Source organism: Neopelma chrysocephalum, unplaced genomic scaffold (assembly GCF_003984885.1).
Source record: "Neopelma chrysocephalum unplaced genomic scaffold, ASM398488v2 Primary Assembly neopelma1_77, whole genome shotgun sequence".
Lineage (NCBI taxonomy): Eukaryota > Metazoa > Chordata > Aves > Passeriformes > Pipridae > Neopelma > Neopelma chrysocephalum.
Window position 1 is genome coordinate 428,350 of NW_020897738.1, and position 26,257 is coordinate 454,606.

General features: G+C 41.7%; 2 protein-coding genes across 5 annotated transcripts in view; one reads left to right on the top strand and one right to left on the bottom strand.

The window, feature by feature from the left end:
• The window catches only part of KREMEN1 (kringle containing transmembrane protein 1), a 33,419-nt gene extending 22,511 nt beyond the window's left edge, over positions 1–10,908 (top strand). The window contains exons 6-10 of one of the 2 annotated variants that reach the window (XM_027689619.1): positions 544–876; positions 1,471–1,629; positions 2,653–2,737; positions 3,673–3,877; positions 6,972–10,908. In XM_027689619.1, coding sequence (XP_027545420.1) covers positions 544–876; positions 1,471–1,629; positions 2,653–2,737; positions 3,673–3,835 — 740 coding nt within the window. In that variant the 3' untranslated portion in view covers positions 3,836–3,877; positions 6,972–10,908. Of the gene's footprint in view, positions 1–543; positions 877–1,470; positions 1,630–2,652; positions 2,738–3,672; positions 3,947–6,971 lie in introns of those variants that run through there. The other variant, XM_027689618.1, reaches the window with a different exon arrangement.
• A 731-nt stretch (positions 10,909–11,639) lies between these two features.
• Positions 11,640–26,257, bottom strand: part of ZNRF3 (zinc and ring finger 3) — a 75,638-nt gene continuing 61,020 nt past the window's right edge. Inside the window, exons 3-9 of one of the 3 annotated variants that reach the window (XM_027689592.1) lie at positions 24,407–24,481; positions 20,931–21,062; positions 19,881–19,991; positions 18,939–19,106; positions 18,091–18,193; positions 15,586–17,331; positions 11,640–14,505 (exon numbers count right to left, since the gene is read on the bottom strand). In XM_027689592.1, the coding sequence (XP_027545393.1) occupies positions 14,462–14,505; positions 15,586–17,331; positions 18,091–18,193; positions 18,939–19,106; positions 19,881–19,991; positions 20,931–21,062; positions 24,407–24,481 (2,379 nt within the window). In that variant the 3' untranslated portion in view covers positions 11,640–14,461. Of the gene's footprint in view, positions 14,506–15,585; positions 17,332–18,090; positions 18,194–18,938; positions 19,107–19,880; positions 19,992–20,930; positions 21,063–24,406; positions 24,482–24,534; positions 24,589–26,257 lie in introns of all 3 variants that reach the window. The other 2 variants (XM_027689594.1, XM_027689593.1) reach the window with 2 other exon arrangements.

Sequence of the window (26,257 nt, forward strand, 5' to 3'; positions counted from 1 at the left end):
TAGACACTGTCTCCTGCTTTGAGCAGGGGGATTTGAGTGGACAATCTTCAGGGTCCCTTCCAAACTCATTTGTTCTGTGAATATTTGTTTTTTCAATTTGATACAGCTGTGAAGGAGTTTCAGTACTTCAACAGTGAGAGTTAATAATCACTAATCCACTTGCCTCCCTGCCTCATAGGGATGGAGCAGAAGCCCCTGAATCAGTGATTTATCTTTTATCCTGTTCCTGCGGGGATGTGGGAAAAGGTACGTGGTTACCTGCAAGGACAAAGGATAGTTGCAGTATTCAAGACTGATGCACAGGTCTGAGTAATGAGACATGATGAGCCTGTTCAAGGAAATGCAATGTAATGGCCGTGCTCCCAGTGCTGTGGAAGGTAGAGAATACCAGTCCCAGAGACAGTGCATCCTGCTGGCATAGCAAGTCTGCACCTTCAAGTCACATTCAAGTCTTAGAATCTACAGGCTGCTAAAGTTTTGCAAAATTAATGTATAACCTCTTTTTTTTTTTTTCATTTTCTCCCTCTTCTCTTGTTTTCACAGCCCTTATTGGTGCCTGTGGAGGGAATTACACTTCTGCTACAGCTGTGATCTACTCCCCAGATTTTCCTGACACATATGGCACAGGCAAAGTCTGTTACTGGACCATACAAGTTCCAGGAGCATCTCGAATCCACTTCAGCTTTGCCCTTTTTGAAATCAAAGATGCTACAGATATGGTGGAATTGCTGGATGGCTACACCTATCATGTTCTGGCTCGTTTTAATGGCAAGAACCGGCCTCCCCACACCTTTAACATCTCTTTGGATTTTGTCATTTTGTACTTTTTCTCAGATGACATCAATCAAGCCCAGGGATTTGCTATCAGATACAGAGGTGAGAGGCTAACTTTCCTGTTTCTACCTTTCAGTGAAGCATTTAATTCACACAGGAGATTTCTGAAGTGGCAACGAAAGAGCAAATATTTTAACTCTCATTTACCAGGTATTTTATCTCTCTTGTTGCCACTGCACAGTGGGTAAAAGCTTTGCCAAAAATTCTCTCAATTTGGAACACTCCAGTCAGCTATGTCATAAATAGCAAAGTTCAGGTTTTCAAAAATTCAATCCTATACCTGCCTATCAAAACAGATTAGCAAATGACAAAAGGTGAAACAAATAAATAGTACTCCATCTGCATCTTAGCTCCTCTTCTCTCCTTCCAACAGTTTATTCCTCTCTGATTGAAAGTCATGAAGAGAAAACGTTTTGGTCCTTGAGTTGTACCTACTGCTATGATGAAAAATTAGCTTCCAGAAAAATTCTGAGAACCCCAAACTAGTGAAATACAGGCTTCTTCTGGAATCAGACATAATTTGATTGAGTTCTCTTAAGTAAACCAGAGAGCAGCACTTCTGTTTACAAGCACAAAATGAAGTCCAATTACACCCGTTAAGAAGTTGTTGTTTTAATCATACTCTTGTGTTTTCAGCTGTAAAGGACAATGTGCATCAAAACAAGACTCCAGTGAATCACACCCTTTCAGAGAGGATAAATGAACAAGCAAATCTCAGCATCAATGCAGCTCGGTCATCAAAGATACTTTATGTCATCACAACCAGCCCAAGTCATCCCACTAGCTCCATGCCTGGTAATATTACAATTAAATGTGGAAACAGGGAAAACATTTTGGCAATGCACAATCTGGAGTCACTATTTCCTTTGCTCCTCCTCCACATTATCTGATTCACTGTGCATCTTACTAATAGATGAATTTTCATATAGTCTAATTAGCACTAACTGTGATTCTCTCCTTACATTTCAAAACTTACTTCCCAGCATAAATCAGAAATAGTGTGAAGATGGTGAGTTCTTTCTTGAGAAGGAAAACACATCAAAATAAAATGTGAGTCAGAGCAGCCTCCTCACTAGAATCAGCTTCAGTGACCAGTGCATACTAGAGAGTGGCACAAATTGCTGAAAAAAAAGAGCAAGCTTTTGTAGAGTCTAGAAAAGCTTGAATGCTGGATGCATCCCAGTTACCCCAATTAACAAAAGCTTCATCAATAATACAAAGAAGGCTGGACAAGTTCATGGGTGCAGGGGAGGTGCCACTGAGAACTGCCATGTGTCAAGGACTTAATGTTACAATGACACAATGGGTCCTGCTTGACTTACTCCTACAACCAGAACTAAATTGAAATATAAAGTGCAATGGCCAAGAGCAGACCACAAATGCTGACCAAGACTCTAGAAGACACTCCTCCCATTCCATACTTTGTGATTTCTTACATAACTACATAATTACTGATAAAAACCTGGACCACCTCCTTGCAATCATAAGAGTTGCTACTGTAGCATATATTCTAGTCTGCTTTTAAATTTTCTTCTAAGTTTTGGTGCCTTTCCTAGATAATTTTACTGGTATATGCTTTGACTTTTGCCAACTTTCAATTTTACAGGGAGCAGTCCTGCAAGGGAAAAGCCAGTTCTGACTGAAAGTTGTACAGTTTCTGCCAGTTTTGTAGGTTTGAGGCATCTTCAGATTACAGTTTTGAATGGTCAGAAGGCTGTGTGTTTCTTTTGTGCAATATTCTTACTTTAAAAGCTGTAAGTAAGTGAATGTACTAACAACTTCCCTCCCCCCCCCTCCCTTTCTTCTTCTCTTTTACAGAGTGGACAATATACAGTCTCACAGCACTGCTCATCCTAAGTGTTACAGCCATAATAGCAAAGATAATTCTCCATGTTACCATGAGGTGAGTGTGGAGCAAAGCTGTCCCCAGAGAACTCAGATCTCAGCTCTGTACCAAACCTGATATCTTCTTGGCCTTCTGACAGACAGACTGGTCATATTCAAACCCAAGTTATTTATTACATATTTATATCCTCATAAAAGATACTAAATAAGCACATTTTTTAACTTCCCAGGCTGTTAGGATAGCGTTTGCTGCTAGAATTTCTCTTCTGGTCTTGTGTTGACAAGATTTGTATTTTAAGGAAGAAGAAGGAAAGAGGAAAATGTAATCAGACATCTATATTTGGTGAGAAGAGGTCAAAGTATGAGAGTACTTTGCAAGAAAAAAATTAAAACCTCATCCCAGACTGGGGAGCTGGGAAAAAGAGTTAGATATAGGCTAGTTAATACTTAATTTCTTTTTCTGAAATATTGAAAATGGTTCAAAAAAGAATCACAAATTATAATGTGACACTTAACCAGATGTTTTTTGCCAATTAATAAAAACAATATAATTTATTGCTTTATTTTTCTATGCTCATACAAAGTAAGTTTTGTGTCCTCTAAATGGACACTCATTGAATGAAATGATAGATGAGTTAGCAGCAAATCAAAATTCTGAATGTTGTGTTTACATACTAAAAACACGCTTAAATATAAAAGGAAATTAATTTGTATTAATAGCAACTCGTAACAGAGTCTGTACAGATTTCTTATCTTAATGTCACTGCTGTTGTTAGGGTAGCAACTATTCTGGCAGTAGAATACCTTACTTTTTATTTGGTCATGACAACCAAGAAATGCTCCCAAAACCTCTGTATTGTGCAGAGGGAGAAAGAAAAGGTGTCACAGACATAGAGGAAGCTGCGAGCACTCCCAGTGCAGCAGCACTGCAGACAGACCACTGCGGCTTCCCAAGCACCTTAATACAGGAGTGAATCAACCCTTGTCTCCTAGATCCCATCAGATTCCATCCACAAGTGAAACTGAGGATTGCAGTGATGTCACTACTGCTGGTGAGATCTGGAGTATATTTTACCAGCCGTCCACATCGATATCCATCTTCAAGAAAAAGCTCCGAAATCAACAGGATGATTGCAACCCACTCGTGGGAGACTAAAGTGCCTTCTGTTTTACAAGAATTGATCTTCTTAAAATCCAGGTGACTTGAGATTAATCCTTCCTTTTTTTTCTCCCAGTCTCATACTTGTTTTCCAAAATGTCCGTTTCCAAAGACAACGGATATTAGCGACAACGGATTTAACTGCAGCAATAGTTTTGAAGTATCTGGTGCTCATTAAATCTGTAGTGCTCTTAATTACTGCCTTTAAACCACTGCACTTAAAATATATGGAAAAACTTGTAAAATACAAAATGTCCTGTACCCCTGCCAGAGGTAACTGAGTGAATATCTGCAGGTTGAGGAGTTATTGTGTCCTGCTTTCCTGTATCACTGTATTCTATCAGGCTACTTTAGTCCTTTTATTCTCAAGGCTGAAGACAGAGGTAGGTACAGGTAACCTGTTCAGCTGCCACAGCAACCAGAGCTTATTAGCCTTCATGTAAACACGTCTAAATGGGAACCACAGACTTGGAAAACATACCAGCCTGGTGGCCCAGTGCTCTGCTGTTTCTACGTTTTCTGTTTCTACAAGCAGAGATGCACAAATGAAAATCAAATTCAGGAGGTGCTCTGTCAAGTTTCAGCTGCAAATACACGTTTTGATGGAGTCCTGCTCACCAGGTCAAGGCCTGCACGAGCAATGAAGCCTTTTAAATGACTGTGTCTGACCCATCATTCACTGATGTTTATGATAATTTTGTTCATATTCACAGTGATCCTTTAAAAAACCATTGTACTCCAGCCTGAAGTCCAGCATCCATTCTGGATGTAAGCTTAGGGCTTCTTAAAGGATTGCCCAGAGATACTGTAAATCCACTGAATTTTTAAACAGTGAAGCTAACAAATTTTGACTCTGAAGTTACAGATATTAATCTCAGCAGCCTAAAGTGAGATCAACAGTGAGTCTTTCAGCCTCAGCAAGTTCAGAGCATCAAGATATTTAGGAAAAACTGTCAATGCAGAAGACAGATAAACTGATTGGCAAAGTTTACTGAGTGAGCAGCTCCTCAAACTGTGTCTGAGGAAATTCACTGAGAACCGTTAAACTGGTTAAGTTTAAACATATACCAATGGTCTGCATATACAAGACATACCATACATGCAGTCAGAGAACATCTATTAAGAGCATCTACAAAAGGTAATTAAGAAAAGTAAGAAAATTGTCACTGAGTTCAAATTCATTATAGTATCTGCCCTTATGTTTTTTAACATTTAATTCCCTCCCCTTCACGTGGGCTACAGATTTCCTTGAAAAAATAGGGCATCTAAGAATTAAACAATGATATATTGTGCCTTACTTGCCATTGTAGATCTAGTCTTTTACCTGAACTGAATTCAATCCAGCTCTATTTATGTAGCACAGATGAGTGCCAGCAACAGCTGAACAATGCCACCATACGTGCCTAAAAGAAACAAGACCTCTACTAAGCCAGCAATTATGAAATTGTTTATATCAAAAATGGAATATCATGGGAACATCTAGTACTTTCTTGCATGAGCTGCTGGAAAGAACACAGGAAACTGTAATTACGGTATTACCTAAAATCAAGATAGGACGAGTTGTAAAAAATACGCCGCCGGTTCTCTCTTCCGTGCCTTCATGTTAGACCAAAACACATTATCTGTCTCAAACCAACAAAAATTCTGAAATTGCCTTTTTAACAGTCAGGCTTTGTATCATGCTGCATAGAGAAAAAGTCCAACTCACAGATTCATAGCAGAACAAAGCAGGCTGGTTCCTAAGCGTGCTTAATGTGGTGCACTAACAGAAAACCAGGAGGAGAGAATCGCAGTGTGGTACCCAGACCCTTAAGAGTTGTTATGAGCACATAGTGCTTATCACAAACTGGTGAAGCTTTGTTTGCTTGCCTCATCAAATGTTCGTGAGCAGTTAAACATATAGAGTAAAAGAGACATTCACAAAGCAGTTACTGCTGCTGATAAACTGAAAAAACATCAGGAATGCCCCATGACTGATTTTTACCTATTGCAGGAAACTACAGAACTGCTAGGCTTCTCTTCCTTAGTAAAGAATTTAAGTTCACTATGAAGTTGGACACAAGCATTAAAAACCACAGCTAAGACTAAAGCCACTAATGGAAAATCTAGAGAATTTAGAAAGAGATTTTTGCATCAGTCCCTTAGCTTCTCAACTGTTTTTTAAATAATAAAATCGCATTTCATGGGCCTTTCTTAGGGAATGCTTATCAAATTTCTGTACAAAAGACCCATAAAACCAGCAGTTACAGCAGATTAACTGGTCATGGCAACAAAAAACATGACTATGCAGAAGGTATTGGACAGTGCATGGGTAACATACTGATAAAAGCTCAGTGGAAATTCTGAGGTCCCCATTTCCCCCCCACCCTCCCAAATCTTCCAGATTATCTGATTCTAGATACCTCTAATGCTTGCAAACAGAGCAATAGATGGAAATGCATGGACAGGGGCCCTTAAATAGCACTTGTTACTGTACAGGCCTGAGACCATAAAGAGCAGGTAGAGCTCTTTGGAATTTTTTCCAAATGTGGTTTGGTCACTCACACTCCTCGTACAAGCACTTCAGGGTGTGGTGGTATATGGCCAAGGTATATGGTATCCATTAACATAGCACTTTTTGATATTTGCTGTAAGGGTTGGGGGGGGAGAGAGAAACAAAACGTGTGACATGCACAACTGTTGTAATCCCACATGATTCAGCACACCCCTACTACACAAGCAGCTGAGTGCTGACAGCTGGGGAGCACGGACACCTCAGGAGGTTAGTGTTTACACCACTTTCTTCAGCAAAGTGAAAATAACTGCAGAAGAAGAATTTGTTTGGAATTGTATCTGAATGGCCTTCTGATGTCCTGCCTATCAGTTCCCTCAACAGGCTGGACAGGCTGCAAGCCTGACATTGGCTACAATGTCAAAAGCAACTGTTTTGACAACAAAATAATCCTGAGGAGATGCCTCCTCATATACATGCATTCCAGCTCCAGCTCCGGCCCCCTTCTCACTCTGGTGTCGGTCTGACCGGCTGTGTGGTGCTGCAATAAACTGACAGGTCAAAAATCGCCATCGCTTTTTCTTCTCTGAGTTACTTTTCACAGAGATGAGTTCTCTGATGTTGTTTATTGGGTGGTTGCAGAGAGAGATGAGCTAACACAGCTCAGTGGACAATAAGCCATAGGAAAAAGACAGTTGTCTGCCCCAGAAGCTGGGGCAGCGAGTGCTTCTGCTGGCACTGCCACTGCAGCAATCTGCGAGCCTCCTGCCTTGACGCTGCGTGCCAGAGCCTACACTGTATGTGGACCTCAGGTGGAAAGGGACCAGCTGGACAAGTGCCTTCCCTAATTCAAAATCTATGTTTAAAACTAGTTTAGTTTGTTGACTAAATGATTTTATATGTATTTTTGTCTTAATATTGTTATGTTGTGGGGAAATAGAGACTGTGTTATGTAAAAATGTGTGATATGTTATCATAGTAATATATATATTTATATATGTATAGGAAATGCATTATTTAATACAGCATATTATGCTTGTATCGTGCTAACATTTTATAGGAAGAAAAGATGTTAGTTTACACTCTGGGAAAAATAAATTTTCTATACACTGTAACCATAGGAAAAAAATCAAAGATACTTTTTTGGTATCTATAACAGAAGGTCATTGAGAACAGGGTAACAGACTCAGTTCTATGGCCAAATAGATGCTGATGAAACAATTGCTTTAAAAAGCACTTACCTCCTTTGAATATAATTTCTAGCTTGTATTTGTATTAGGCTGTTCAGAAGATCTTACAAATTCATATGCATATACTCTCTGAACCATTTTTTTCCTTCAAACAGATAATCTGCTTTTTCAAAGCATTAACGTTGTCCTTTTAAGAACTTGTTTCTGTCAGACTTTCTACAGCCAGTACAATGCTGAGGAAGTTTATCACATTGCACACAACTTAGTGGGACTGCAGAATTATGGTGTTTGTATTCCAAGCCCCCCTGGCAGGAGTATAAATGGGAGATTTTTACGGATAGTCCTGGAAGCTGTACTGAATGTGCAGCCTGTATGACTACAGACCAAACCCATCAGCAGACACATGGCTGCCACTGCATGAGCATGACTAGCTATTCCACTTTCATCTTCTGCTTAATGAGCCTTCTCAGGCAGTGGGAAGGACTACTAACAGATTTTTCTAGTGCACCACTTTGCCTAAAGGAAAGGTGAACTACAAAAACAACTGACAAATACTTGTCCAACTAGTTCTTAATACCTTGCATCAATATTTCACAATCTTCCAATGAAATACAGTTCAGTGATAGTTTCACCTGAATATTGTTCTAGGCATTTATGAACTCTGCCTCTCATTTATGAATTCTGCTACCTTGAGAGTAAAAAATAGAATTCTCCTCAGACCACACTATTTTTCCTATAACAACACATTCCTGATACACATACATTTCATGCAGCTCATACTTTCTTGAATTTACTGAGCACCTGTGCTTTGGGGTGAAACTTGGCATTCTGAATTTCAGTCTCAAGACAACTTACTCCAAATGCAAAGGCATGAACCACATAAGGCTGTCAAGAAACCAGAATAAATCAAACTTCAGATGACTCACCACTGAAGTATGTGCTGTGTTTATAGCTGGTCACCCTGCATTCAACAAATGGCTGTAAATAATAATTATGAAAAAATAAATACATTTGTGCAGAAGGAGTTCGGTTAGGATGGCTAACATGTATACAAGCATGGAATAAAGGAGGCAGAAACTGCTGCAGTTCACCAGCAGATTACAACGGGGTTGTCTCTTGTGGAGGTTAGAAGAGAATATCTGAGCTGAAAATGCTGAGAATGATTACATATATAAAGTATAATATTGCTCTGAGACACAATTTCTGAGGTAACAGCAAATTGAAAGTTTTCAGTTTATGTGTTTTCAGACTGTTACAAAGAACTGTAACAATTCTTTCAGTGTTTTCTTTACGAATTGCAGTAATGCTGTTTCCACTTACTTGAGAGATTCATCTTTTCTTTAATTAATTCCTCCTGACCAAAATAATGCTACAGTTTAGGAAATCTTCAGTGACCTTTTATGTAAACACCAGAATACCAGTGTCAGATACCCAAACTGCCTCCAGCTTTTCATGTGAAGACTCAAACTCTTTCTCTCTCAGAAATGCAACTGTCACAGGGGACTGGCCTCCCCTTACACAGGGTAGGTTACTCTGCTCTCCTTTCTTGCCATTCCGGTTATGAGACTCCTCTTGCACTTTGGTTTATTCTGGGAACTGTTGCCTTTTTTTCTGTTGCTGTTTCCTAAGCAACAGTTTCATTCCCCATGAGAGAAATGTGTTCTTGATTCTGAAAGAGACACTTTTCTATGAAGCATTAAAGTCCCAGGGGCACGGCGCTTTCATTGCAAGATAAAATATCCAGTTTCAGGTATGCTGTTGTCTCCCTGGCCAAAGAATTAGGCCAGGCTGGCTCCATGGGGTATGAACACAGCCATCCTTTTAAGGGCATTTTTCTCTTCACACTACCCAAGTAACAACAAACGTTACCTAACAGCTGTCACAGGATTTGACAGATGCACATGATATTGCAGATAATGTTACAGAAACACCAAGTGTTACTATAATGTACAATCCATTAAGAATAGTCTGCTCCTGCTTGTCTTTTTTTACTGTATCGAGATTCTATGGAGGTTTGTGGTGCCCACAGGACTCTCATTTGCCACTAATTTGTTCCTTAAACATTGAACCTCAACAGTAAAAAGAACCTTCCCCTGCCAAGTACCGAAATTTTCATTTTTGACAGAAAATATTTACATTTAGTCATTTTTAAAAAGCCACAACAAAGAAGAAACAGAATATCACGCACACAACTAAGCATCACATACGAGTTCAGCCAGCAGCCCACAACTGTCTTTCTCACAGAAAGAGAGGATGGGCTCACTGATTATTTTGTGGGACAGCAAGAGTAAAGGTATGCCCTGCTCTTCAAAGCACAATCACCTCACAGTTTTCTTCAGAACAAGAAGCAAGAAAACAAAACACAAGTCAACAATAGCAAGTGGGGGGATGGAGGAAGGGAAGAGGAAGGAGACTCAGATCTAACCTGTCAACACAGGTGCATCAGCCAAACACAGACGGCAAGTTTCATGCTGTTTGTAAAAATAGTTGTTTAATGACCTGATTTGCAGATAAAACGTGTATCTATAATCATTGGTGATTGCCAGGATTCTGTTTTCCAAGTGGAAAAAGGGGCAGGTACTTTAACTGAGAAGTGCTTGCTGATGCTGCTTAACTCCTGCCTGCCTGTTGCTCTTCCATTATTGTGCCTGTCCTCGCATACAGACAGGCTTCCCCATTGTACCTGAGATGAGGATGATAACTGATCCTCCTGCTACACAGGGTCTCATGCAAAATGACACTCCAGTCCAACAGGCTGTCATCCCAAACATGGAGTTTTTACATATAAAGGGGGTTGGAGAGAAGTAAGGCTCATTTCTTGGCTGAATCCTGAGGTGACTGAATTACAGTGCACTTGAACATGGATAAGAGTTCAGAGGGGAGAGTCCAGGGGATTACTAGGTGAAAATCTCTGGGAGAAGGAAGAAACTGGAGGAGGAGTCTGGAAAAGATTTTTTGTGTGTGTTTGTGTGTGTGTGTATCTCTGGATGGGAAATATGCATGAAGGCAAACTGTTTACACAATAACATAGAAACATGTATCACATAAATGCATACACACACACACACACACACACACACTGCCACATATCCCCAGGCCCCCCTCTTTCGGTGTCTGCACAGACATCTTTGGTCAAACTGTGCTCTCTGCTGACAAAACAAGTAGCACAGCACTGATTATCACTTCAGTGGGACCAGTGATTTCATGATCCAAGACAAGGATTTGGATCTAGCTTGACTATTCAAGCTGTGATTCATCCAGTTGCGTCCACCTCCATCATGCTGGTTCAGGTCTCAAAACCATTTTATTTCAGGACAGTAAATTATTTTTACCTCAAATTATATCGGAATTAAGTTGCCCTGCCACAAGGAACAGGCAGGTTCCAAACATAAATGAGGATTTTTTTAGCAGTCGTGGTACTTCTCATGTGCCTGGAGGGTTCAGGGGCTTGTATAACACCTGCCTGCTGCTCCCCAATAAACCTGCACGCTGTGTGAAGGCCCAAGCGCTGTGCTGATGGTTAAGCACGGCCACACTGCACTCAGCTGCACTGCACTTCCCTCCCCATTTCCCTGGCACACCTCTCCCCCCATCTCTTCCACAGCACACCCTGGTGCACTGCTTTCCCGACCCTTTGCTTTTCCCTCTGTGCCTTCCTCTGTAACCTTTGTTCCCCTGCAAGGAATGGAGCTTCCCCCACCCCAACAGCACCACAGCCAGGTGTGAGCAGGGACAGTAAGCAGGGACAGTGAGGCACCAGGCAGCCCCCATGAACACTCACCCTGTTCACTCACACCTGGGGACAGGATCAGGAAGACAGTTAAAACTGTCCAGAACTGGACTTACACTGTGCACAATACCTGGTAAATTCAACTATGGCACTCGGTGAAAATTGAATGGTCCTAAGAACATTATGGGTTGCCTGCAAAGGAAACCACAACCACTGATGATCTCTGTGTGTGTGTATGTATATACATATCCACCCATCTATTATTTAAAAAAAAAAAAAAAGAAAAAATGTTGTCCATTAGAGTTCATCTCAGTATATCTAGGACTGTACTTTGAGGAGAACAACTATCTGTGTCCTTTCCCCCAAAACAAGAAGAACAACTCCCACATGTATATGCAATAAAACTGTATTTTTGTGTGGTTTTGCCTTTTTTTTTCTTTTAATACAGACATTTGTACACTTTCTTACAAAACTGCAGGTAACTACAACTTCTCTTAAATCATTTTTGGTCGGCAGGTACTGTAAAATCTTTGTGTGCAATTATCATGTATTTACAGGGCCTCGTGTTAGTGATTTTCAATGATTATTACAATAATGTCACACACTCTCAACATAAGACATGGCTTAAGATAAATATATTAGTAAATAAATATTCTGAGAACATATTTCCATAAATGAAATGTGCTGCTATACATATACAGAATATATACAAGATGCTTTCTAGCTTTTAAAACATTTTTAAAAATGGTAATGAAGGAGAAAGAGCCCTTTGACCATATTACAAATCTTTACAGCAAATTTTATACAAAACAATTTTAAGTGCTATAATTTTAATTAAAAACATTTTAAATAGTGCCTCATGAGCCAAACACAATGACAACTGTTCATGTAAGTAGTAGAAAGGCATTTTGTTATAAAAACCATCTATCATGGCCAGGTAGCCTGTAAGTCTGCATGGACATACAGGTAGCAGGGATGTAAGTACATGTTGAATGTAAAACCCAACATAGAAACCAGGTGAAGGGTGTCTGTGGTATGGCCTGCAGAGACTGTTGTACTGGCAGAGATTTCCACAGCATGTGAGTGAGACCAGTACATCCAGGAACACCATGAACCAGAATGTTCAAATCTTTTTTAGAACCACATTTTACCTCAACGTGCCATGTAGTTACACAGTACAATGCGTCTTAGGTGGCCTTCTACAGTGCCTCACAAAACACCAAGCAGAATAACCAAGCTGGTATACCATAGCTTCTATAATGCATTTCTTTTCTAGTGGAGGAAGGAGAGGGTAAGACTTAAAAAAAAGCAAAAAAACCACAAACCTTTAGAGTTTATTCTCCCAACACATACCACTTACTTCCATCATTCAGAGAATGAATAAGTTTTTAATAAGCTTTATACACAGAAAATGTGTTTATTGAAATTTTTCTTTTAATCTTATACCCAGATATTGCCTTGTATTAATTCTCTGAACAGCTGGATTTTGGTGCTTGTTGATTAAAAAGATGTAACGTGAATTCCTTTAAATATAACTTTTTTCCTAACTTATTGGGTACAGAAAGCAAAAGTAAACAGACGATTGTATTATTTCTCAGATGTTTGCTTCTTTTAAAATATTTCATTTGGGACTATAGAGAATACAAGTTAACTTTGCTGGGTCTCACAACTAGCCCAGTGCTGTCAGGGACATTGCTTTGGCAGAATATGCAACATGAAGGTACATCTCTATTTCATGTCTTTTAAGTATCTCCAAAGTGTACTGAACTTATGACAAATCTTTTCAGAAGACTGGCACTGTGGGCATTAAATATTTAGTTTCCCTTTAGAAGATTTCCTACTGTGAATACACCACAGGATGACACTGTGTCCTCAGGCACATGCAGCATGACAGGCAATTTAACCCATGCTATGGTAGCCTCTTACTCAGAAGCCGCTGTTTCCACAGGAAACAATTGCTATCAGAAGTGACGACATAAATTATCTCATGATAACAAACGTCCCCACTAGTACAAGAACAAGAACAAAAGTATGTGCCCAGGCTAATGGGGTACAGAGAGCATTCTGTACAGAAGACAAAAATGAAGCACAGCTGGCTGGGCCCAAGAAACCTTTCCAGCAGATCAGTCTATGGAAGCTACATCAACCACAGCAAAGAAGAAAACAATGATTAAACCAAGTTCCTCACTTTCCCATATGCACAGTGACAAGCACTGCTTCCCTTAGGCATGCTTGCAGCCTATAAGGAAACAAGAAACCCTCTGACCTGTTTCCAAAGTGAGCCAGCAAAGCTGCAAGCACACTGCAAGCTCTGTTTTCACTGCACTTGTCAGCATTCCTCACAGCCATAACAGGGGCTACAAGTGCCTGAAAAACTTCCTATGGAAGGAAAGGTTCATTACCTACAAAGGTAATACCCTTTCTTAAGCCCTTTGTTCTAGCATCTGCTTGAGGGAGAGGTCCCCAGTAACTCTTCACCAGTCAGAAGATACAATGAGGTCCATGGTTTAAATACAGGAAGTGAGGATGAGAACATTCTGAGCTACCAGTTCCCTACCCCCACTCTGCTGAGACTAATCATCATGGCAGGAGACCCTTCTTAGCCAAACCATCAGAGCAGCATGAAAGGGGGAGGAGGGGAGAGGAGAAAGGAGACAGTCCAATGCTTCAACTCCCTCAAAATCGCTCACATAACTTGCTGGCTGCTAGGATTTGCTACTGGGATTAGTCAGTATCTGAACATCCATTCAGCAGCTGTATCCCTCTGGACTACTATATTTCAAGGTGCTATCTGGTTTCTAAGGCAGGTGTAGCCCTGAGCTTATCAAAGGCTGGACTCCTTTAAGTAGGAGATAACAGCATCTACACATAGCCTGGCTTATTTAACACACTGTGTTACCTCTCAGCAAGAGGTCACTTCTAAAAAGAAAATATAAATAACACTTTGTCATTAATATAGAAATGGCACTAGAGCTCAGAAATGCTCCACACCACGTCCCACACGGGCTTTGCACACAAATTGAGGCCTGAAGGCTTCAGGCAGGGGGGACAAAGGAGACAATCAAGCTGATGTGAACACAGAGGAAGTAGGGGAGGGACTTCTCCACATTACCACTTTTGTGTGTTTGTCAAAGCTTAAAAAAAAATTAAGTCCATGAGAATTTGGAGTTTCTGTAAGCTCCGCTTCTCCATCTGGGATCATCTGGACAGGTCTAGTCACTGATTTGGCTTCTCTCCAAGGGATGAGATCCAGCACCTGAAGGATAAAGAAAACTAAGGAACATTGCATCTAGAATATTACAAACAGTTTTGGGACCCCCAGAACAAGACACTGACTGAGTGGAGTGAGTTCAGCAGAGAGCCAAGATGCTCAGAGGGCTCTCCCTGTGTGAAGAGGCTGAGGGATTTGGGCTGTTCAGCCTGCAGAAAAGGAGGCTTCAGGGGCACCCCTAGAAGTTCTGCAATACCTGCATGGAGGTTGTCACAACAATGGAACCACAGTCTTCACAGACATGCATTCTGGACAAGAGGTAAGGAGCTTAAGTTGAAGCATGAGATGTTCAGACTGGATATAAGGAAAATCTTTTCACCATGCTGGCAGTCAAGTACAGGAACAAGACCCAGAAAGGGAGTGCACTCTGTGTCCCTGAGGGTTGTCAAAACCTGACTGGATAAACCAGGTCTAATCTAACAAACTGAGTAACTTGATCCGATTTCAGAGCTAGCTCTGCTTTGAGCAGGATGGACTAGATGATGGCCTGAGGTCCCTTCCAGCCTAGGGTACCCTGTGATTCTATAACACCCTTAAAACAGCCCTGGCAAAGCAGGTAAGGAATATCCCCTTCCTTCTGTGAGTGATTATTTTTTCCCCTTGTTTTATGTCCACAGCAGAGACTTTCCCACATATTCTTCTACAGCAATTCCAAGATTTTCATTTTCTTTTTTTAAACCTTCAGCTTGTCTGTCCTCTCTCAGCACTGTGGCCTTGCCTACCTAAGCAACTCACCACAGCTGCTATGACTGGCACAGTGTCCCTGGCTGTGGGAACTCTAAGGGAGGCCTGGTACTGGCAGTCGCTTTTTCTCCTCCCCACAAAGGATGAGTATGAAAGCTTTTATAGGGCTAGATAGTAAACTACTCCTCTATTCCTCTAAGCTATGACCAAATGAGTACAGGCAACAAGAGAATAACACTTTGGGGCAAAGGGTTAGTCGAGAACCTGCTCTTATGCAAAGGATGGAGTCACCTTTATGGCTGCAGGTACCTAAGTAGCTGACAGCATTTCATACTCTAAGACAGAAAGGTAGCAAGTAACCAAAAAAAGCACATGTATTACCTGTGACCTTTGTGGTTGTCATCAGCTTCTGGGAGTTCAGAGTGGGACTGGGAAAGAGCATTCCGGCTTCCTCCTCCTGAGAGTAGTTCTGCCGCAGGAATGACGTTGCCTCATAGCACACCTCCCTCTCGACCTGTACCTCTCCAGTACCTTGACAGTGCAGGTAAGTATCCAGCTCAGGTGTTCCATCCCAGGAACTACAGCTTCCTGTGTGGGTCCCTTGGTGCTCTGTCGGTAGAATCAGCTCACAGTCTCTGTCTTCAGGAATTATGGGAATGCGTTGACCCAGATCACATACACCCTTACAGCAGTTTGGCAAGGTGTCCTCAGGAAGCGTGTACTGCACATTCACTGCATAGTCTTCTGTATAGCAGCCACCACCTCCACTGCCACTGTTGCTACTACAGGCTACCTGCTTCTCTTCATAGAAGCAGCAGGGCAACCCCTCATATTTTACCCCATCTGTCCTATGTAAGTGGTCTGAGTTAATACTGTACAAGCCTGGGGTGTTCCCTGACTGTGGTTCAATTCCTTGGCCACATGTCCCCCACAGCGGAGAGCTAAGGAAGAGTGCACTACAGTCAGCTGTCCCATTGCTAGGCTCCAGGGCAGAGTGCTGGAATTCAAAGCAGCATGCGCATGCTTGCTCCGAAATCGACCCTGCTCTCTCTGGATTCTTCCAGTTCCTTTTAACATCCAAGGCAGCACCAGGAGTGGCCTCAGGTCCTCCCTCTGAGGTAGTGCCATTTGGATCCCTGTGCTCTAGTGAGGAATTACTGCTATAGTTCATATCCATGCTGCAATTAGACAGTTGGTCCCCTGAGGAAGAAGCTGGCACAAGCCGGCAGTCAGCACCCACCATACTGTGACCATGAGCTGGAAGCTCATCCTGGTGGGGGCCCTCCAAGAGAACAATTGCACCCCTGTTTGCACCACCGACCTCACCCACTCGGCAAGGGCTCTTACTGCGGTAAACATACGGGTCATAGTCACTGCTCAAAGAGCTGCGGAAGGTGGAGCAGCTCCCATAAACCCCCTGGTTGCTGACCTCGGTGCAGTCAACCATGGAATCACTAGAGGAGCAGTGGCACTGACCAGAACTGCTGCTGCTGCTGTCGCTCCCAGGGCAGTCAGCCAAATATCCACTGCACACTGAGCGATGACCATGATAGCAGCTAAAGCTGGAGGTACTGCCACTCTCCAAGCGAGATGAGGGCATTACATGTACCACGGGAGGGAAAAGCATGCTGCTACCAGGCTGAAAGGCACGGGAAGGACCCTTTGAGGAAATGCCAGCTGGAAGCTGTCCATCTTGCTCAGGGTAACTAAGGCCTTGGAAGTAGTAGTGCTGATACATGGTCTCATATCGGGAAAAGCACGCTGCTTTGGAAAAGTTGCGTCCACCAAACTTGGGTCTTCGGAAGTTGTGAGCTGGAGAGTAAGCCCTGTGTTCCAGGCTACAGTGATGTGTGTTTAAAGCATGATCCAAATGAATAGGCTGGTAACTTTGAATGTAGGCTGGGGACGGGGCTTGGTAGAGGCTCTGTTCACCGTGTCGCTCGACTGTAAGCACTGTGATGGGGTTTCCGTGAGGGTCCATGCTCGTCCGAGTGGGATACGCTGTTATCTGGTTTGCTCTGTGCACTCGGCCTGGGTAATGGACAGGCAGAATCACCCTCTGCTGCCGGCTGCGTGCTGGGTTGACGGATTCTAGGCAGATCGGACCTGCATTTCCTTTTTTCTGTTCTGAATGAGAGAAATAAGAATGGAGAAGTAGAACTAGCAGGGAATAAAAAGGAATACGCTTCATGCAAGAAAGCGGGATATTTTGTTCTGAGCGTTGTTACATTACGCACCAATTTTTTACACAGAAGGAAAAATAACAAAACAAAAGAAGTAAGTCAAGAGCATCTGCCTGGAACCCTTTGAAACACTCAAATGTATTTGCTTAAAAAGGAAAAGGAGTGACCTTATTTCAGATACTGTTCTCATATACACAAAACCTACTTACACAGTATTCCTGAACTGGCAGAGGCTGAGAGAGGCTAGAAGTCATCACTCAAGTTTTCACTTTACACATTATTTTACATAAATGTGTGTTAACTGAAAACTTTCTTCAGACAGAGGAAATGAAAGGGGGAGAGGGCAAGTAAGGGAAACCACATTCCAAGTTACAGAAAAATAAGACCCCATACATTTGTCTTCTTTACAATTCCCAAGGGAAAAGGTATTCGTCCGCTCCACGTGTCCCTGAGCTCAGGGGCTGTGCAACGCTGCCCTCGGCTGGGCATCGCCCCCAGCCCATGGAAGGCCAGGGCTGGGGCTGCTCTGCAGGGCCTGCAGCCCCTCCCAAAGGGTTTAGGACCAACTGTATTTCTAGAGCTGCATTACAATAAAGGCTGAGAGCTCCACGGAGATTAACAAGGAGGCACAATTTCTGTTTCATCTGGTGAGCTGCTATGTCTGAAATGAAGGACACAAGAGCAGCCCCACTGCAGCACTTACCTATAATGTTATGGCGGCAGTGAGGGCAGGTGTGATGCTGCAGCAGCCAAGGATCCACACATTTCTTGTGAAACCGGTGAGTGCAAGGAATGACACGCAGTTCCTACAGGAACAGATGAAGGACTATGAGAAAGTACTTCTTCCTAACAAGTGAATTTTTCACAGCTTGTTTCTAGTTTTTTCAACCTAGCTGCAGAACAGATCAATTCCTACTCTCAAAGCGGTAAGAGGGAAAAAATGCCATCAACAGAGCCAAGAGTGTAACATTAAGTGGTCAGCTGTCTCTAAAAGAATAGTCTGCAGGCACACTAGAACTCCATGCAGATATAGTACATTTCTTTAGAACACCTTTTGCTGTGTGTCCGTATAACCCAACACCTTGAAGGAGCCCATCGTTTAAATTTTCCTTAATATATTAAATGAACTTTAAAAAAAAAATAAATCAAGAGTAACGATGTACCTTGCTATTAGCAATGGAAAACACTCAAGGAAAAGCAAAACCAACACAGTGTATATGGTACTTTTTCCCTTGCCCAGCACTCTTAACCTTCAGCTATTATCTTTTTACAGGATTTCATTTCCTGAGCCTGACTTCTTTATGATTTGTTCTTCAGAACTGCAACTTAATGGAGGTAGCAACTTGCAGAATGAGATCCCTCACCTCTCACTTTGTAACATGGGTACTTTGGAGCTGCAGAATGCAGCTGAGGCTGACTTGGCTGCTCAGTGTGATCAGACTGGGAAGTGGCACAGTTCAGTACAAAATGTACCCAACAGCCAGCCACGTACCACAGTGCTAAAACCAGCTACATCCTCAGCCCATGTGGAAGAAACCATTTATCCTTTACCTCCCCATCAATGTACTTCTCCAAGCAGATGGCACAGTCAGAGGTGGAGCTGCTACTGAGTGTGTCCAGTGCTCCACAGTTACTTTCCCGGTGTCCCTTACTTTTGGACTTAAACTTCCTGGTCTCCATTTTCTCCAGTGCTTGCACTGCAAGCCTGTTCATGGAATTCTACATCAGAAAAAAGAAAGAAAAAAAAGGCAATGCTGCTGTGTATGGGAATAGTACAAGTTTAGGAAGGCAGTGTGTTGTTTTCATTTTATTGTAGAATTTATCATGCCCCTTTTTAACACTTTTTTAACACTGGTCATGGTCCGTAACATCTTTGGATTCCTATTCAACATGCCCAAAGAAGAGTCCTGAGAATCCAGAATGCTTTGCATTCCTTTTACATGTGTATATACTGGACAGTTTACAACTAGAGACTTCAAAGTCCATTAGCTTCTATTTGCTTTCCCTTTCATATTTGACAGGACAAACTCCAAGTACATCACCTGGAATTTTTCCTAACCAAACTTTTTACCTTGAAAACCTCTCCCATCAAGAATCAATAGATCCTATTCAAAAGAGTTGCAATTTATTTTCAGTCCTGATATCCTCTCCAAAATACAGCAACAAGAGTTGGAACTTCTTTAGAAGTACACCAGTGCTACTGATAATCTTTGAACAACCAGAAATGTTCTTCTTTTCCAATAGCTAAAGGGACTGCTTCTGTACTATTTTGATTTCAGGATTTAACTGAATGAACATCATGGATCAATGTAAATCTCCTCTAAAGACATTCCCAAGTTCTTCCAAAGGCCTACACGCATGGCTAAAACCCCTTCCACAAAGAGGCTATTGCAGGTCAGTGTCTGGCATTTCCAAAAGTTGCAAGGAAGTTCTAGGACAAAGTAAGAGAAGTTAACTTTGAGCATTCAGTGAATGTCCCATCACTGCTCTTACCTGACTGCGTCGCTGTTTCAGTTTGATCTTGACAAGGAGAATGAGGCAAACAAGAGACACAACCACAAAGAAGGCCAGGAAAATTCCCATATCAAAGTACTCAGTGGGTTGCTTAAAAATTAAAACAAAAATATTATTTTTCCTTCCTTTAGATCATACTCAAATCTATTGTTTCTCTCTCTTCTTTTAACTTCTTAGTGGTCATTGTCAAGTGTACACAGTCACAATGGCAGAAGTCAAAGTACACACTGTTCTGTTCATCAGCTGGGATTCTATGAGACAAAACCTGGGTTTCGTATGCCACCACAAGGGAATGGGATACACAGAATGCCAATCATGAGTTGTCAGATTTACAGTCTCTGAACAGCAAACACCAGTTTTTTTCACTGAGTGAATCACACCAACACAAATTTTTATGATTTACTGGGTTGCCTGTGCACATTAAGTGACTGAAAATCAACATTTGAATTTTCAGCGAACGGCCCACTTCTCAAATGCATTCCTTAACAGAAGGATTCCATAAAAAACCCACACAATCAAAGTGGTAACTGGGACATGGATGACCTCTAGCTTTGTTCTTCTGTAAACTACATGTAGAGAGTGTTAGATAAAAACCTCTGGAAAAACTGTTTTATATTACAATTACAAATATCAGATACCAAATAATAATTCCATGTTTAAAATACCACAATATTGTTAGCTAACACAGGGCAGACCACCTTACAAAACTAAGCCACCAGGAGTGTGCAATAATAAAGTTAAGTCATCAAGAAAAAGAAAACTTATATTATGTAAATTTTTTAGCCATTTATATACTCAAAAGAATCCTTATGAGACAGAGCAGAAGCCACACTGTGGATTCTATACTTACATCAAGTGTAGCTGCTTGTCCACAGTGCAGTTGCTCAGTTTATGTAGGTCAACAGAATTTCACATATAGTAATGCACATGGGGAGCATCAGAACATGCTCACCCTCTGTGCAGTGAGCAAGCACTGCCTGCAGGAACAACAGCACTGTAATACCCAGAGAAAGGCTCTGAAAGTCTCACCCGTGGGGGGCGATGCTGAATCCTGGCTCGTGCCACTTTCTGCTTGTTAACGATGTTCATCAGCTTGACAGCATCAGCACCCTTCACATACACCACTGGTCTCTTCAGAGGGTCCTCTGAGCCCTGGTTGAGCTAGAACATAAAAAAAAAAAAAAATCTGCTCAAAAGGCATGTTTCAGGAAAACCACCTTTCTTCTGGGCAATGGAGAGAAGAATAAAAGAATATGAATGTGGAATTGATTCAGGCATCAGTTGTTCTCTTCTAGCATAGACCTTGGGTTAAGTGTTCCACAGAGTTAAACCTGAATTAAACTTTTAATGTATGATGCCTTTTTTTTTTTATTGACCAAAACTAAGATTAAGGATAAGCAAATGCTATTTTCTGAACAGTAGCTTTAATTTAATTGCATTATGTACCACTGCATATATCGTTACTGTAATCAGTTAAACTTCACAATGAAGAAGTATAAAAATCTGCACGTTCCAAGAAAATTGTCCTTGCTACATTTCATCAATCTTTTTATTTCAACTTTGTAGTTACATTATTCACATACAAATTTCTTCAGCTTTTTGAACAAGCTCAGTATCAGAGTGCTGTCTTTCAGGCTCTTTGTACCTAGCCCATTAACTTAAATCAATAATTTCTGCTGTTTAACTCAACAAACTCATTCAAAGTTACTTGGCTTCTAGCAACCACTAGAGCTACTGATTGCCAGCTGGGCGACCTCAAAGACTAAAGCATATGAGTAGACCACTTAATTCACCCTGAAACTTCTCTCCAGGTCCAGCTAAGTCTTGTTAGAAAGGCCAAATCATAGAATCAGAAAAGGGGGAAGGCACGTCACGAGCCTGACCTCCTGGTGAAGGCAGGGTCAACTATGACATCAAACCAGGCTGCTCAGGGCTTTATCCAGTCAGATGCTGAAACCCTTCATGTGTGGAGAACACATAACTTCTCTGGCCAACAAATCCAGAACAACAATCTGCTAAATTATACACCAGAGAGGGGAATAACTCGACAAAAGAATTAGTTCTGTTGCAAAATGGCACCAACATGATAAATTCATACAGCTTATTCTAATTCTCAAGAAAAACCCTTGTAGAGAGGTTGGTTGATACAAAACTAGCAGTGCACTGTCAAGCAGACGGAAATGGTACAGGGGAAAGGAATGAGATGACAGGAATGTGAGCAAATAGATCATGAGCAGCTTATGGATAACACATCTACATTGGTGTTATCTACCTCTTACTTCTGGCTAAACCATGTAGAAATTACCAAATGACTGGTCCATCATCCTGATTACAGAATGATGACTCTACTTAAGCTGACCAGATGATTGTGACATTTCATTGAGACTTTCTAGTATCCAGGAATCCCATGTGTTTACAAGGCTTGCTGGCCTAAGGCCAAATCCAGTCACTGTCCTTACATTCCTAGACATATAGTCTCTCTCAAGATTTCTTGTCTAAGAAAGAAGTCACCTGATTCCTCAGTCATTTTTGCACACTGCTAGACTCTTGCTAAACATGATGCTCTGGATGCTGTTACTCCTCTTCCAATATTCAAAAGTAAAACTAAGAAACAAATCAGACTTCACAGACCGTGTCTCAAAATAAAAGTTTAATTCTTAATCTACAACAGAAGATATTCAGATCAATGGGAATAAACCCCACAAAATCTGTAGGCAAAGTCCTTTCATTTGGTAGTAATTCTGCTACTAAATTATCTGAGAACAATTCTTCTGGTCAGGACGGCCTCCCATTTCTGTTTGTGGACTGGCAGGAAGGACTGTCTTTCATAATACTCCACTCCTCCCTTTCAAAGCACTCCCCTCATCTGTTGTAGTGCTTGGTAACAAGCACACTTGGGAAAACTTCCTAAAAAGCTCCCCTTGGTGTCTTAGGATACTTCCATTTGAACCAAAGACACTCCTGATTTACTCTTGTCAGTTTTTCCTCCATTGTGATCCATCTATCATTGTTTTCCACAATTAAATTGTGAGTGCCAAAATGGTACTTATTTTAAAGACAAACTAATTAGCACCCCTGATGTCAAGGGTTCTGAAGACTTTGGATGAGAATCAAAATTCATGGGAAAAAAGTGTCCAGAGCAGCATGAGAACAGAGCCACCCAAGTAACTCTTACTTTTAGAGTATGAAAGCTAAGTCTAGACATTCCTCTCCTGTTTGTGAGTGTTTGCACAGGCTACTGCTCTGCTGTCTAACAGAGCCTACTTTGTCAGCTACTGCTCTAAGCCACTAACCTCTTTCCATTTTATTGGTACCCAAAATATTCAAACATCCAATAGACTTCTAGACCCAGCTACTGGGACCAGTTGCACCCAGTTTATTACTGAGAATCAAGGAAGGACAGTTATTGGTAGAGGGAAAGAGCAAGAGATTCACAACTCAGAACTTTCAGAGCAGTGTGGCTGAAAGTATCCAGAAGCTGTAATTCAGAGAAAAAAAATTGAAAGAGACAGACCACATCTTTATGAAGATATTCTTCTGTGTAGAAAAGGGGGAAAAATATCCCTAAGAATGTTTTCAAGATCAAGGCTGCAGTCTTGATGCACATGCAGAGCACAGTTCTCAAAGCATTCCTTGAATAGAGTCTTCTGCATTCTTCTGTCCAACAGATGCTCATTTCAGAATTAAAGACAGTTTTTTTAATGTAAACACTGATGGTCTCTTTTTCCCCCATGAAATTCAGGCTGCATTTAAAAACCTTCAGCTTCACTTGTTTCTGCTGTACCAGAAACAGCGGTTTTGTTTCAAGACAAAACAAAACTAAACCAAATGCAGACTATTTTTGTGCTTACGTTTCTTCACTCAAATAACTCAGCACTGGCTGGATCTTGAAACATTTCACAGAGCTATTACCTCACCCACTTCAAATGAAAAGACGGAAGTTATACTAAGACACAGAAAAAGAAGAAAAACCCTGCTTGTCCACAAAATACATAGGCAGAAATCATCAGCTGTGAACGAGAAGAAAATGATTATAAGTTTTGAAAGAAACTTGTTTAGAAGCAGGTTTGAAAGTTATTTTGCAATCTCAAAAATAGCAGCTATTCAACAATACGATCACAGGCTGGATAGGGCCAAACATCCTGTGTTTTGTACACAGAGCTGGGCAAAGAAAACCTCCTTGATTAGATAATGGGCCACAAAAAATTTGCCTCCATCCTCCTTCAAAACCTTAATCACAGACCTGGATTCTGGATTCTAGCAAAAGTTAGAAGAAAAATCTAACTCCTCAAACTTTTCCCTTTCTACCAGATTTATACCACCTATATTGCTTTCTGCCTGACAGAAGAATAGCAGGAAAACCACAGCATCATGTTACCCAGGGTCAGTAGCTGTATGACTATAGGCAGATGTGCTCTGAGACCCATACGCTCTCAAGTCTTGCCTCAGTAACCCTAAAAGAACCCAACAGAGGCTGCAAAATAACTAGGCTCCCTTCTTCATACCTGATCAATGGCATCTGGGTTTTCAGAAACATCAAAGATGACCGCTGTGGCTCCTCGCTGTACTGCTCGTTTTGCCTGCAATAAGAAAGACAGCATCCTCAGTCCCACCCCAAAAGATGACTTCTTACCTCAAAAATGACTCTCTCTCCTCATCTCCAGATAGCAAACAACATTTTGTGTTTCTGTGTAGTTAAAACAAATGACAAAATAATTACAAACACAGGAGCTCCTGAATCAGCATAGAATGTAGCTAAACTTCACTAAAGTTTCTACAATCTCTCTGCTCCTTCCTTTTCAAACTCCTCTTTCAACAACTTTTTAAAGAAATTCAAATGTGATTTAGACCCTCTAAAGACTTTAAATATAAGAATTTTATAAAATTAAATTACTTTCTTTTTTCTCCATGTTACTTGGAAGTGCCATCAAAAACAATCTTCCCTGTGACTTGGGTGGAGACAAGCTCACTAGTGTAGAAAATAAAGGTTGGTCAGGTTCTTTACATTTTTCAGTGTCATTCTCACAGTTATGATAAACTGGCATATCACAATCCTTGCAAAAAGTGCCTCAGAGAATACTGCTTTTTCTGACCATCAGAGGTCAGAACTGTTGCACACACTTCTTATGCTGATAAGATCAGACCTATGCAAGTGCACGGCTTTTCATCAAATACACAGTCCAAAACTGGAGTTACCAACAGCACAGAGGAGATATCAGAACATATTAAAATCTTCTGGAATAGAGAAAACAATATTTTAACCACCAAGGCTAAGACTGGGTTTTTTAACCAGTTTCTGCCACTTTGCCTCTCTAAGTCCTGTTTTAATGTTGCTCAATGGCTCCACAGAGCAAACATTCCCAGTAACTTTTCAAGCTTTTACTGCCTTTATGGATGCAGAATGCAAGAAACTATTTCTCCAAGCAATGACAACCATCACCATTACAGTACTAAAGCAGGCAGCACTGGCCCTTTGTGGAGACTAGCAGAACCCGAACTTAACACTGAGATATAAAAGAAACATATGTAAGTGATAAATCATGAAATATCACCCAGCATTTTCCAGGAAGAATGTTGGCCAGTACAGAAATGTTAGTTTGAACACCTACAGGTCTCTTTCTTCGCTCTACTCTCATATTTTGTTTTCATTTGAAATGAACAAAGCCCATTAGCACACGAGAGAAACCAGCACCCAAGTGGGAGTTTTTTCTCAGCCCACCAGGTATTTGTCCCCTTTGAAGTCAGCACACCTGGCTAATCACTACGAGTTGCTGGGGAGGAAGAGTTAAAAGGAATCTACCACATTCTCTGTTGCAGTGGCCCTGAGGTGAGGGCTCATTTAGGTTTCTCTAGAAGGTATCCCTTACAGACACGCAGTGCCTGTACAACTGCTCAGGCCATTTAACTGTTTTTTCAGGATGGTCAGTCAACAAGCAAGGCCCCTTGATTTCTGAAAATCATTTTTAAAGAGGGATTTTACAGATTGGCACCGATAAAGACCCCTTATATTTCCGAAGGCGCTGAATGAGCAAGTACACAGCGCAGCAAGTGTTCGCCATCGGGCGTTAAGGGATGAGAAGTACAGGCCGAGCTCAGAAACCGCGCTGGAGAACAAGGGGTGAGCTCGTTTCACTCTCCAACTCGCAGCCCGAGCCCCGGGCGACTCCGGCCGCTCTCCCCCCTCACAGCTCCCGCTCCTCCCTGCGGGGCGTCCTGAGCCCCCGGGCCCGCCCCCGGCCCGCGCACGGCGCCCCCTGGTGGCCGCAGGTCCCTCCCGCGGGCACCCGCCCTGCCCCGGAAGTGCCGCCTGTCCCGCGCGGGCGCAGGCTCTGGGCGGCCATGGGGAGGAGGAGAGA